Source organism: Camelus ferus, chromosome 10 (genome assembly GCF_009834535.1).
Source record: "Camelus ferus isolate YT-003-E chromosome 10, BCGSAC_Cfer_1.0, whole genome shotgun sequence".
Taxonomy (NCBI): domain Eukaryota; kingdom Metazoa; phylum Chordata; class Mammalia; order Artiodactyla; family Camelidae; genus Camelus; species Camelus ferus.
In genome coordinates, this window is record NC_045705.1 from 51,871,835 (window position 1) to 51,886,242 (window position 14,408).

The 14,408-nt window shown below is 44.9% G+C and overlaps 1 protein-coding gene across 3 annotated transcripts in view; it reads left to right on the forward strand.

The window, feature by feature from the left end:
- Positions 1-14,408, forward strand: part of MRVI1 (murine retrovirus integration site 1 homolog) — a 117,151-nt gene that overhangs the window by 83,615 nt on the left and 19,128 nt on the right. For all 3 annotated transcript variants that reach the window (XM_032489026.1, XM_032489024.1, XM_032489025.1), the window contains 4 exons: positions 5,382-5,412; positions 7,823-7,963; positions 8,421-8,552; positions 10,508-10,649. In XM_032489026.1, coding sequence (XP_032344917.1) covers positions 5,382-5,412; positions 7,823-7,963; positions 8,421-8,552; positions 10,508-10,649 — 446 coding nt within the window. The remainder of the gene's footprint in view (positions 1-5,381; positions 5,413-7,822; positions 7,964-8,420; positions 8,553-10,507; positions 10,650-14,408) is intronic.

Genomic DNA, 14,408 nt, shown 5'->3' on the forward strand with positions numbered 1-14,408 from the left:
CACACGAGGCAGGATGCTTGGAAAACCTGGCAGGCTCTTCCACACACGGGAGGAAAGTGGCTTTGCTTCCTGAACCTCGGCCTACTCACCTATACCATGGGGGCCGGAAGTGCTCTGTCATGGGTAGGGAGCTGCCCTAGCTAACAAGACAGCATGTGAGCAGGGACCTGGGACCCTGTCAGCACATGACAGCCCTTGATAATTGAGATTGTTGAATTGAAAGTGTTTGGAGTATGAAGGAGAGAGGAGAGGCACCACCAAGCAGCAGGGATTGGGCGAGCACCTGCAAGTGAGGCCCCCCGCCTAGCTCAGCAACTGTTTGGAGGAAACGACCTTTAAGAGCAAGCAGACATAAGAATTCCTTCTGAGAGGAAGACAAGTTTTGCCAGGGGCTGTGTTATGTTCAAATTTACACTGTAATCACCTAAAGCATAGAGTGACCAGGGCAGTACTCAGGAACTTAGCGACTAAAGCACTTTTCTAGGAAAAGTGCTAGAAATAAGTCAGAAGCGGGCTGCATCCACAGCTGGAGGAGGGCGGGGGTCAGGCTGGTTCACCTCGTGGGAGGCAGGCAGTGCGTGTCCAGAGGCAGGAAACCACTGCAGGTTACAGAGCATATTTACATGCTGTGTGTCTTTCAGTGTCTGTGACAACCCAGTGAGGCAGAAAAGGCAGGTTTTATTTTATCCTCAACCAGGGAACAGGGAGACAAAGCAACGTGCTAGTAAGTGACAGAGTCACTGGTTCCAGACCTAATGCCTTTCCACCTGTGCCAGGGGCCTATCACAAGTACCCAAACCTCCATCGGTCCATTTCCATCTGCAAGGAGCAAGGCTGGTCAAGAGTGTGATTGGCTTCTTTTTCCTCAAAGCTGAAGATACTTAGTATGACTAGGGCATACTTCTAGCTGACTAAATTCTGCCAGCCTCCCCAGGAGAGGGAGACTGAGCAGCTCTGTCTTCTCAAGTAAGTGAGCTTGAGAAGATACTAGTTACCAACCATGAGGCCATACTAGGCCTGCATAAATAAGGTCTGCTTCTGAGGCATGTGGTCTAGGCTCAGACTGAGATCAGTGGCTCTCATGCATTGTGTCAAGAGCCATGTTGCCTGCCCCCAACCTCCCTGCTCCTGGCCTTAATAGAGGCAGTTTCCAACTTGGGCCCTTCTTTGGGCCCTAGTTTTGGGCTTGGCATAGATGGATAAACTGTACCCTAAGATCCTGTCCAATAAAAGGAAGCCAGAGTTTCAAGTTTCCTTCCCCCAGCAGAAATATGGGAATAGTATACTTGAGTAATTTTAAAGTATAATATTATTATACTTGAATATTATACTTGAATTTAATATGACGAAGGAGTTGGTTTCGTGTTTTATGTGGAATATGTGAATTGGAATTAGACCATACCAAGAAGGAGCTCATAGGATCAGCAAGTTGAATGGGTTGTAGAAAAACTAGGTCTGGAACCCAAATTAGGGAGGTGGTCAGCGGTTGGTTAACAGGAGTGCAAAGAGGAGATGTAATTGGATGAGGTAGCCCCAGGGTCAAATACCAACAGAAAGAATAAGCAGGCATTTAATCAACAGATATTCATTAAGTATCTATTATGTGCCAAAGTGGAAAACAAGCAGACACCTTCCCTGTTCTATGGCACTTACATTCCAGGTGGGGAGACAAATAATTTTCAGGTAACCAAATGAATGATTTCAGATGGCTAAGCTGCTAGGAAGACCACCAAATAGGCAGCAGAGAATGGCACGGAAACAGAACATTGGGTAGGGGGTCAAGGAAAGCCTCCGTGATAAAGTCGTAATTAATCTGAGACATGCAAATGACAGAAAGAAGCCATTCTTGCAAAGACTTCAGTGAAGAGATTTCCAGACAAAAAGTGCAGCTATTTCAGCAGGTGGTGCTTAGATGATTAGACAGCCACGTGCGAAAGAGTAAACATGGAAAACTGCTTCACACAATTCACAGAAATTAACTTGAAATGGATGATAGGCCTAAATGTAAAAGCCAACACTATAAAACTGTTAGAAGAAAACATAGGAGCAAATCTTTGTGACCTCCAGCTAGTCCATGGTTTCTTAAATATGACACCAAAAGCCCAAGCACCAAGAGAAAAAAGTAGATGAATAAATAGTATTTCATCAAAATTAAAAAATTGTGATACAAACAATGCCATCAAGAAAGTGAAGACCACCCACAAAATGAGAGGAAATGTTTGCAAATCATGTTTATAATAAGGGACTTGTTTCTAGAATATATAAAGAACTTATAATTTGATAAAAAGACAACTAATTTTTTATTTTTAATTGAAGTGTAGTTGATGTACAATATCATACAAGTTTCAGGTGTACAATATAGTGATTCACAATTGTTAAAGGTTATACTCCATTTATAGTTATTATGAAATACAGACTATATTCCCTGTGTTGTAAAATGTATCTTTGTAGCTTACTTTATACATAATAGTTTGTACCTCTTTTCCCCCTACCCTTATATTACCCCTCCCTGCTTCCCTCTCCTCACTGGTAACCACTAGTTTATTCTCTGTATCTGTGAGTCTGCGTCTTTTTTGTTATATTCACTAGTTTGCTATTTTTTTTAGATTCCACATATAAGTGATATCATACAGTGTTTGTCTTTCTCTGTCTGACTTATTTCACTTAACATAATACCCTCCAAATTCATCCATGTTGTTGCAACTGGCAAAATTTCATTCTGTTTTTTGGCTGAATATAATTAACAACTAATTTTTTTAATGGGCAAAGGATTTAAACTGACCTTCCTTCAAATATATATAAGGGGTTAATAAACACATGAAAGGATGCTCAACATCATTAGTCATTAGGGAAGTACGAATTCAAATGATATATCATAAATAATAAATGATAAATTCATTAAATGATATATCATATATCATAAATGATTAAAATGAGGTATCATTTTAAATCCCTAGAATGATTATGATAAAAAAGGTGGACAATAATAAGTGTTGGTGAGGATGTGGAGGAATTAGAATTCTCAGTAAAATGGTGCAGCCACTTTGGAATAACAGTTTGGCAGTTCATCAAAAAGTTAAACATATAGTTACCATATGGCCCAGCAATTCCAATCCTAGGTGTATATAACAAAGAGACATGAAAATATATGTCCACACAACAACTTGTACACAAATGTCCTGTAACAGCATTTTTCATAATATCTAAAAAGTGGTAACAAGCCAAATGTCCATCCATTGATGAGTAGATAAATAGACAAATGTCCATCAACTGATGAGTAGATAAATAGAATGTGATATATCCATAGAGTGGAATACTGTTCAGCAATAAAAATGAAGTATTTATATATGCTACTACATGTATAAACCTTGAAAACATTATGCTAAGTGAAAAGAGTCAGCTGCAGAAGATCAAATGTTGTACAATTTCATTTATATGAAATATCCAGAATAGGAAAATGCGTAGAGACAAAAGTAAATTAGTGGTTGCCTAGGGCTTGGGATAGGGGTTGGGGGAGTGACTGCTAATTGGTACAGGGTTCCTTTTGGAGATGATTAAAAAGTTTTAAGATTGACTATAATGATGGTTGTATAATTCTGTGAATATACTAAAAACTACTGAATTGCAAATGTAAAAGGGTAAATTTTATGGTAAGTGAATTATATTTCAATAAAGCAGTTACAAAAGAGAGTGAAGAAAAGGGGCAGAATGGTAAATGCAAAGGCCCTGGGGCCACAGTGAGGTGTGTTTAAAGAACAGAATGGCCAACGTAGCTGAAGAGTGGAAAGAGAGTCCAGTAGAGGCCTCGCTTATTAAGGCAGTTTGAATTCTGAGGTACATAGTGACATCCAGAGTGGTCTCCTTGTACATCACCTGCTAGGCCTCCATCTTTTGGGAGGGCCACAGCTCTGCCCTTTACCTGCCTGGGCCAGTCCGTAAAACATAGCTCTCTGCTTCAGGAGCTGGCCATGTCACATGGCTTCTTTACCTAAACCACACCTACTTGAGTCCTCAAGGGCCTTGATATTTTTAAAAAGTGTGTTCTACAGCCAAAAAGCAGAAAGTCATCAAAACAGAAAAATAACTTTGGTTAATAATTGATGAAAATATATAAATTTCACATACTATCCAAACAAAGCCAGGGGTCAAAGGCAAGCTCAGGGAGTTTTGATAAATCGTTGAAGCAAGATGTGCATGTTCTGTATGACAGTTAAGATTCTGTTGGCTGTTCCACAGAGGAAAGGACTTGACAGGTGGGGTTGTGACAAGAATTGTAAGCGTCAAACATCTTTGCACTTGTTTATCCTGTGCTCTGTGCTCTGCTGACTTGATGGCCGTGGGGTCTCTTTGCCTCATCCTGACAGGAAGGTTCTCATAGTTCCTCGTCAGGGGTGAGAACCAGTCCCTTGCAGAGATAGCTGACCCCTACCTTTGCTCTCAGGGTCCCTCCACACCCGTGAGAGGGAGGAAGCTGTGTTTCCTGAGGATCTTATCGATGGCACGATCTGTTGCCAAGTCCTGTGACGCCGGTCGGACTCCTCCCGGTCCTCCCACCCCAGCACAGGAAAGGGCCCAGGCATTATTTACATTGTCTGGGTTTCAGAACGAGGCTAGCTTTAGTCACCGGCCGGAACGGCAGCAGCAGCATCAACAGAGTGAGCGTGCAGAGTGGAAGATGCTTGCTGTGGGAACCGCACCCTCTGCGCCTGCTGGGACTTTCTTGCCTGATCTCTGGTTCCAGCCATCGGAGGAGGCTCTCAATGGGGAGAAGAGCTCTGGCTGCTCATTCCTACCGTTTATTGTCTGACTCACATGCACCCTTGACTCACATGCACAATCCTCAGAGGCAGGAAGAGGGTCAGGCTTTACAGATATGGGTAGCCCCAGAAAAACTATAATGGCTGTTCAGATGTATACAATTTATAAAGTACACAGCTCTTCCATTCTCTTATTAAGTCCTCACAGCACACCTGTGAGTTAGTCATGATAATCACCGACATCGCCTACATTTATATGTGCATACGTACATAGATTCCTTATAAGACTCCTGCAAGGTACATATTATTCCCATTTTATAGATGAGCAAACTTAGAGAATTTAAATAACTTGTCCAAAGTCACAGATACTACAGGCAATGGTGGAGCTCTGACCCCAGGATCTAATATTTTGCACCACACTTGCTCTGTTGGATTCACTATCTGGGTGAATAATTTCTTACGGGTTACAGAGCTCACACAAAGGGTACCCTGCCTCTTTCCCAGCTCACCAACCCTGCTTGTGACATACCTGGAAACACCTGGTCTCCTGGTTGTTCAAAGGTGTCTTTTGCTTTATTTCATAGAGTGGATAAAGTTCATTTGCATGTCTTTTCTTTTTCACAGCGCCCCGCCACTCAGTGAAAAGGAAGTTGAGGTAAGTAACTACAATTCTTTATGAAACTGAGGGCCAGGGCTCGAGCGGGTTTATTCAAAACATTCCCTTCTGCAGTCTCAGCTCCTGACATTTTTACTCAAAAATGATAATGAGTAACCATGGGATAATGTGGACGCCATGATCAGCCCTATTGAACCACTGAGAACCCTCCCACCCCCATTCAAGTTAATGGAAGATTTTGACAAATTTGGTCAGAGATGAGAAGGTAGTTGGAAATTCCACATTTCTTTGAGGATTGTTTATGTTCTTTAAAAGTATGACTCAGGTATCCAATATCAGCTGGGAGGCTGCAGAACTGAATCAAATTTATTTCAAAATTATTAAAAGATGGTCAGATTTTGAGTTACAAACTTTGGAAGAAGAAGGCACTTTCCTTCTGAGCTTTTCAAACATAAGGAAGCCAGCCCAGCCAAGGTGGGAGGCTGTGAGGTCAGCGCTCCCGCCTTCCCTGATATCTCGCTTCCGGTCTACTCCCCTTGGGGCCCCCTCATCTCTGTAGAGATGCTGTCCGCATGAGGGTGGTGAGGGTGGTGAGTGAGCCGAGAGGAATTTGTCTGCATTTCATTTTGGTGAAGGAATAGATGGCCAAAGAGAACGCAGCCCAGGTGAGACAGTAAAGGCTCCCAACACCAGCAGTGGTTTGTTGCCATGACAATTATGTTGGTGTTGATAGAAGGAAGGGAGCAAGAACATTCCAGATCCAATTCCAGAATCTCTTCAGTCCAGGTAGGGAGGATGGAAGATTTTACAGTCTTGATAACAAGAAAACGAACATACCCTTCCTGAGACCCAGGGGACCCCAGAAACAGAGGGAGGCGGACAGTGTGAACTGTCTGGCACGGGTAGTAACAGCCTGCACACAGACACAGCACTTTCAGTCCATGACACACGCTTATCCATCCTTCAGCTGACCCTCCCATCAGCTCTGAGAAACGGGTAGAGCAGGAAGCAGGACAAAGGAGGAAACTGAGGAATTAAATAACCTACCTGAGATCCCAGACCCAGGGCTTAGCTGAACCAACATTTGGATCCAAGTGTTCTGCCTGAATTCGGGGCTCTTTACGTCACCCTGCTGTTAAGGCGATAACCCAGTATAGAGAAGTAAACACTGAGCATCACTGATCAACTTGACGGAGGCTTGGGTAGGACAGACTCCCCACCTATCCACGTTGGTGAAAACAACCGTGGGCAGTTTGGTTAATTAACTGTGAGCTCTTGTGCTCAGGTGTGTCCTGACATGGTCAGTGCTCCACACGGTGAAAAGAAGCACAGGCTTTGGAGTGAGATAGTATGAGGCTGAATCCTGGCTCTGCAACTCCCTTGTGTCACCTTGAACAAGCTAATGACCTCTCTGGTCTCGGTCTCTTTACCTGGAAAGTGAATGTAACAGTTTTTATTGCAGAGGGTTGATGAGGGGTTAAATGACCTAAGGTGCGTGAAACTCCGGGCAGTGCTGGCGTATAGCAGATACACCACAAGGAGTCACTTTCGATGATGCCATCGTCATCAGTATTGGACAGTTCAGGGTCATCATTTCTCCACCTGGAGATGTCTGCTCACCATGGGCCATGTTACATGAACTGCAGGAACTCAGGTAGAGTCAGTTCATCCCAAGGGTGTAAATCTGCTACCACTTGATGCAGGCAGGGCAAATGAAGGCTGTAAAAGTGAAGACCATTGCTTCCTTCCTGTGTAGAGCCCATCTGTCTGTTTCTCCTCCCCAGTAGTTTCCTATTAGACCAAGAATTCTATGTCTGATCAACGCCACCTTTCCAAGTTCATTCATGCAGGCTGCATTTTGGCATGGAATATTTGTCCCAGAAAGCTTCATATCATTCAAAAAGAATCATATCTGGCCTTATTTCATGTCCTGGCAACTTCTAAAGCTGCTTTCATTGTAGGATTTGGAGTATTTCAGCAAGATGCTGGTTAAAGTTTGCTTTGAGTCAACAGGCTTACATCTCGAGTGGGATTTCTTTAAATACAGTGGTTTCATGTGAAACCTCCAAAAACCCACGTGCCATAAATCCTAGCATGAACCCAAACTGCTTACACAATCAGCTGTGTTGGCCTGAGTTTATCTAAACCCAAATACGGGATGTTATTTTCTTGACATTCAGGGAAAAACAGTGGTATTCTCCTACTAATTTTTTCAGTAAAATGCCTTTGATCTTCTCGTCCTGGGAAGAGCCTAGCATGGACCTCAGGTTACTATTTCACCATCTTTTGTGGAGTTTACTTCACGAAGGGAAAGTTTCACTTTTCTGTGGCTGCTTTGGGGACTGGTTCCAGGAGCTAAAGTAAAACGCTTGTGCAAGAAACACAGCTTCAGTCTTGCTGCCTGCAGTGACTCCTCCTAGCACCTCTCCCACACTCTTGTTCCCAACAGAACGTGTTTGTACAACTGTCCTTGGCCTTTAGAAATGACAGCTACACCCTGGAATCTAGAATTAACCAGGCGGAAAGGGAACGCAACCTGACAGAGGAGAACACAGAGAAGGAACTGGAAAACTTCAAAGCTTCCATTACGGTAATTGTGGAGCCTGACTGGGGAATCCTTGCAGGAAGGTCTGTCCCCCAGGGCCCTGCCGGGTTTCTCAGTCAGCAAGTTTGGTCATTTCTCCTGAAATGAGAAATCAGGCCAAGGCCCTGAGCCAGGCGGAGTCTTCCTCGGAGAGCTGGGAGGGGCTGAGGCAGGGACGCCTGGTTACCCCAGGGCGGTGGGTCAGGCCTCTGAGTCCTTGGCAGCTTCTCCGGAGGGGGCTGGGTGGCCTGGGGACCAGAGACTGGGATGTGATTCCCTTCCTTCCAGCCGGCCAGGTAGAGAGCCTCCACATTGGTCTTCTCCAATCCCAGAAACAGTGGAAGCCCGGGCCCTGCAAAGGCCCCTCTTCTCAGCCAAGATGGGACCAGGGCTCGTCTTGTGACAGCCCAAGTCAAATCTTGGCCTGTGAGGACCCCAGGTGATGTTCCTTCTCATTCCTCAGTCCTCAGCTTCACTCTGGCACCACTGTGAGCACCGCGAGACCTACCAGAAGCTGCTGGAAGACATTGCTGTCCTGCACCGCCTGGCTGCCCGCCTCTCCAGCCGGGCTGAGATGGTGGGGGCTGTCCGCCAGGTGAGCTCCGCCCCGCCTGCAGTCACTGGAGCAGTAGTGCAAGCAGCGACAACCACAGATCTTGATGGTTAACTTACTGATGGTGGCTCTTGTGCCAGACATCCTATGTACGTGATGGTTTTTTCAGAGTATTTTTGGTGGACCGCCAAATTCTCAGGATGCTCCCTGGGAAAGGTTTCTGTGAACCCATACACTTGGGAGCTGCTGTGTACTAGCTTCCTTTCTTGGAGATTTCTAACACACGTTGGTATAATCAAAGGTTTGAGAAGTCCTATAATGAAAAAGCCTGTTTAATGTTATCTATATATTTCTCAAATGTATTTGAGTAACCCCATTCAACCTTTTATTTTTTTCACGAAATACCTATTCACTTCCCATGGGACTAGTATATGGCAAAACATGCTTTAGGAAAAGCTAGTTTGTTTCGTGAATCCTCCCAGCAACCCTGTGAAGTAACTATCTTTATGGATGAAGATGTGAAGTCTCAGAAAGGTAATAGCACTAGTGAGGGGCAAAGCTAGAGTGCAGGCCCACGTCTGGCTCCCTTGCAACCACTTTGAAGTCCTGAAGCACACCGGGCACCACCCCAATCCAGCACAGGATTGTGGGTCAGACTGCCTGAGTTCTAATCCCAGCTCTACCAGGATTCACTGTGTGACCTCCGGTCAGTTACCAAGCTGTCTGTGCTCAAGCTTCTCCAGATGTGGATGATGATAATGTGTGCCATTTAGGGCTGTTGTGATACTTGTAAACCACCTAGATGTTGTTACTTCTGCTGCTGTTACCGTGGACCCATGTCCTGCTGCACTGCTTGCATGGCAGGGGTATTCCTGGTTCTCATAGAACGAAGGAAAGACAAGCCACTGGGCTGTCCCACCTCTGCTCTTCAGGGGAAGGGACACCTAACTCAACATCAGCACCCAGGAAGCCACTCCAGCTGGAGGAATAACAAAGGGAGAGAGAGCTCTAGGGAAGTGGCTGATCTCAGCTCAGGACTGCGGGGACTTTTTCCCGGGGATGGTCACTGAACATGTCTCTCTGAGGGATGCAAGGAGTATCAGCAGAGAAGAATCTTCCTTGTTCTGTGCAACCTTCCCAAATGTGTTTCTCAGCCCATGCACTGCTCACTCCTGTCTTCACCCTGCTCCTGGTAGCTTCTGTGTCTGGGTCCTCACCATTCTCTCTGGTTCCACTGGACTGGTTCAGGCACTGGTCCTCTCTTTCCTTGTTGCTCTCACTCCCTTTAGTCTAGTCTCCACAGGTAACCCAATTATGCCACTCCCTTCCTTTAAGACATTCGATGGCTCCCCTCTTCCTTCAGAATAAATCCAAATTCCTTAGTCTAGCATTTGAGGTCCTTCATAGCCCAGCCCTAACTTACCCTTTCTTCTTATGAACAAACCCAACCACTTGCTGATTCCTGCATAAGTAGGTGACCTGTACTTTTCTGATTTTTTCAGTTCTGGTATATGTCTGTTATCCCAGCATAATTCTCAACGGCACCCCTTCCTTTTCCCTCTCCAAAGGATTCTGTCTGGAAGGTAAAGCTTCACCTAGATACAAGCTCCATGATGTCCTGTGTCTGGACCTTGGCTCTTGGAGTTCCCTGGCCTGCATGTTCTGCATTGTCCCTCCTGCCCTTATCTGTGTGCCCAGATGCTGCCCACACCCCAAAGCACATCAGTCCATCTCATGAAGCCTCCCCAGCCCACTCCCTGAAAGCAGAGATAACTTCTGCCCTCTCATTCCTGAGGCTTAGTAGCTGGACTTGTTCTCGTTCTCCTTGAGTGTAGGTGTCTGAGCGCCCCCTCAGCTCACATCCCAGACCACAAACTCTTAGAGGGCAGAGTCACATCTGATTGGTCCCCCAGCCCAGAGAGCCTGGCTCAGAGCAAAGAGTGCTGATGAGCCTTTCCTCCAAGTGCCCTGTGTGCTCACACTCTCCTTCCTTGCAGGAAAAGCGCATGTCAAAAGCAACAGAAGTGATGATGCAGTACGTGGAGAACCTGAAGAGGACATATGAGAAGGACCATGCAGAGCTCATGGAGTTTAAAAAACTTGCCAATCAGAATTCAAGCCGTAGCTGTGGTCCCTCTGGTAAGGAACTGGGCTCCTGCCCCTACCCTGGCCCTGTGACATGAGTCCCCGTTGGATCTAGGCTAGGATCATACCTACGGGGCAGCCCCAGGGCCTGTGTCAGGATGGGCAAAGCTCCCTGCCCCCTCAGTGCTGCCTCCAGGCCCCTCATACCCCCTGCTCCTGTGAGCCCGGGGGCCTGGAACCAGAAAACATGAAATGACCCTCAAGTGACTCCTGACACAATCAACCAGTGTGGCTGACCACTGATGCAAAGCCTCCAGGCTGCAAGAATTCAACCTCCTTTGTGAGAGTGATAGACCCCAGACCTTATAGTCTTTGTGCTTTGGGGCCCCCTCTTTGGGCAGCACATGCTAAGGAATGTGTGCATTATCTTGGAAAGCATTAGGGATCCAACCAAAGATTTTAATCATGGAAATGACATGATTGTATATAGTTTAGGAGATTCCCTCTTGCAGTGGTATGGCAGTTACATTACTGGGGCAACATTAGAGACAGGGAAACCCAGGAAGCTGCTATTACAATAGTCCAGGTGAGAAATGGAGTCTGGGCAGTGGAGTTAGAGTGGGAGCATGGCTAAAGGAGAGGCTGCTGAGATAAATAGCAGCAGACTCGTGAACAAGTGTTTTAAAGAAATACTCTTTAAAAAAAAGAGTTCTATACAGATTGTTATAAAAGCACAGAGGAAGGGCCACCTGATTCTGCTTAATATCAAGTGGTAGTATTTTAAAGTAAAAATAGGAGTTCTCCAGGAAAGAAGGGGAAATATGTCATGGATGGAGGAAACAAAGGTGTGGAGGTTGGGGTGAGATGACTATGGAACAGACAGTCCGATGTGGTTGCAGGGTTGCAGTGTGATGACGACAGGTTGAAGGTGAGACTTGTTAGACCAGGGCCACCTGCCAGGCTATGCTAACAGCCTGGGCCTTGGTCCTCCAGGCAGTGAGGAGGCACTGAGGAGTTTACACCAGCTGCCACGATCAGATTTTACTTTTAGAAGACTGCTCTGACTTCAGATTGGGTGATACATTAGGAAAGCGTGGACATTGAGGGATGGAGAGATGAGTTAGGAGGCTTTGCCACGGCCCTGGAGGAGGATGGTGCTTTGGACCAGGATCTCTCCTTGGGAGCTGCCAGAGTTTAAGCTCTGGCTGATGAGGATGGTATTAGCAGGAGAAAACAGACCTTTTAGCGACAGGAATCCCTGTGGAACGCAAACATCCGTGTTACCAAGAGCAAGAGGAGGGAAAGTACAGAAAGTATAACAGATGGAGAAGCCTTTATAAACAGGAGGTTTCACAAGTTTCCTGGGGAATATCAGTGACGCTTCCCAGAGTCCGAAGGCAGCACACACATGCTGCAGACGGTCTGCTTTGGATCTTGGCAGCACAGCTCCTGACCCACATGCATCTGGGCCTCTAACAGACCTCTCTCTGTCAGTGCAGGAAGTTGGAGAAGCTGCCACCAAAGAAATCCTAATACATGGGCACTTCTGTTATTGTCCTGCAAGGTGCCGATCCCCTGCGAACCACCTTTCCCACAATTTATGGAATGAGCACAGTTGCTCATGAGTCTCCTTCATTCATTCTCCAGACATTTATTGAGCCCCTCTGGTGTGCCCCCACGTGCCATACTGAATAGAGAGATGAAGGGACCCAGCCTCTGACTCAAAGGAGCTCTCAACCTGGGGTGAGGGCAGGACAGTGTAACCGATGCTGTGACAGAAGCAAGCTGACTTCCATGGGTTGCACACCGCAGGGTCCCATGTTCAGTCTGGGGGCATGAGAAAGCATTTATAGTGCTCGGGTAGCTGAGTGTTGAATGGTGGACAAGTGGTTTTCACACATTTGTTCCCACTCCACTGTTTCTTCGAGCTACACCTCAGCTTGGGCTGGTGCAGAGGGGCAAGACGTGCCTATCAGATACTCTGTGAGCATTCCCTGATGGTGCTTGTTCTTTAAGCTTTTATAGGACTTCTTTGTTGTATATGCAATCTCTGTCTATGCCTGAGACTCTGAAGACTACAGCGAAAGAAAAATGTCTCTGATTTCAAGAAAGGTGATACACTTTAAAAGAAAAAAAATCCTGTTGGTTTTTTTTTTCTGAATATGAAACATGCTAATTGCCTGCATTTGGGGTTATTTCCTTAAAGTGGATTTCTAGAAGTCTGAATACTAGCTTAGGGAAAAGGAATATTTATAAGGCTCTTAAAGCAAATTATTTCCAAATAATCCATTGATATTCCCATTCAATGGGTGACAGTAATGCTTGGTTCATTGTGCCATGGACATTCTTGTCTTTTCTTTTTAAAAATGGTTTTGACTTTGATGGGCCAAAATTGTACCTCTTCTCATAGTTTTAATTATATTTCTTGACCTTTTCAAATGTTTATTGGGCATTTGTATTTCCACTAGCCTAAATTCTCTAATTATATCCTCTACCCACTGGTAAGACTGGTATTTTATTAATTGTCTGAATCCTTCATATATAAAGAATATTTTCTGGTTCTGCTATTTTGGCTGACTAGAAAACTTGAAAATCCTTTGACTACAAATATGTAGAAATTTCTGCTGGATAAAGTGAAGCAAACATTGGACTAAAAGAATAGCTGAATCCACAAGAAAAAAAATGGAAATACTCAGATGCAAGAAAAGAAAAGAGAACTGAAACCAAGCTGACCCTGCAGCTTCCTTGGGGATAAGAGGCAGCCTCAGCTCTCTGGGCTCTGGACTTTTGCACTCGCGTGCAATCTGAGATGAGGCCTCAGACTGGAGAGAGCTGACTCTGAGCCTCTTCCCGAGGACTGCATCCTTGGCATAATCACCAACCTACAATGGAACAAGTCAAGGACGTTTGCCTGTTTCACCCTGGACTTTAGTAGGAAAAAAACCACTTTCTCCTTCCTCTTAGTAAAACTGCATGCCCACAGAGTACTTGCATAACAGAAGTGATGATGCAATATGCAGAGATTCTGGAAAGAACATCACAATGGTGCCACTAGGAACAGTCGGAAACAAATACAAACCACTCTGGAGAGACACGCCCTGCACCCAAGATACACAGGATTCCTCTGCATAAAGTGTCACAGAAGATGAGTTTACAATATAGAATTATAAAATAAACAAGAAAACAATCCACCATGAGCAAAAATCATTAGACTCTCAAACAATAGGATTATATCCTAAGGATAGCAGATAATAATCTGATAAAAAAAAATTTTAAAGATATGTGTAAAATTATTAGAGGCATGAAAGAATAAATTAAAAATATGAGAGTAAAAGAAAATGATTATCAAAAAAAGAAGAAAATAGAATCCTAGAAATGAGGAATAGAGGCATGAAAATTAAAAACTCAGTTGTTCAGGAGTCATGGTTAAGAGTAGAAGCTACCCCTCAATATTCCAGATCTCCTCCTTTTGGGCACACTTCTCCATACCCTTGAAATTAGGGGAGGCCATGTGATTTGGTGTTAAATGTGAGCATAAGGACATGTCACATTTGAGCTGAGGTCCATAAGAACCAGTTTGCAATTTGCCATACGTTTCTTCCTCTGGACATGACAACCATCACTGCTCCAGAAGGGTAGAAGTTCCATCAGCCTGAGTCCTGAGTTAGGAAATGCAGAGCAGAGCCTGCTGCCAACTCATAAGGAAAGGGACGTGTAGCAAAAGCAAGAAATAATCTCAGTTGTTATAAGCTGCTAAGACTTTGGAGTTGTTTATTATTGTAGTATAACTAGCTTATCCTGATTGGTACAACA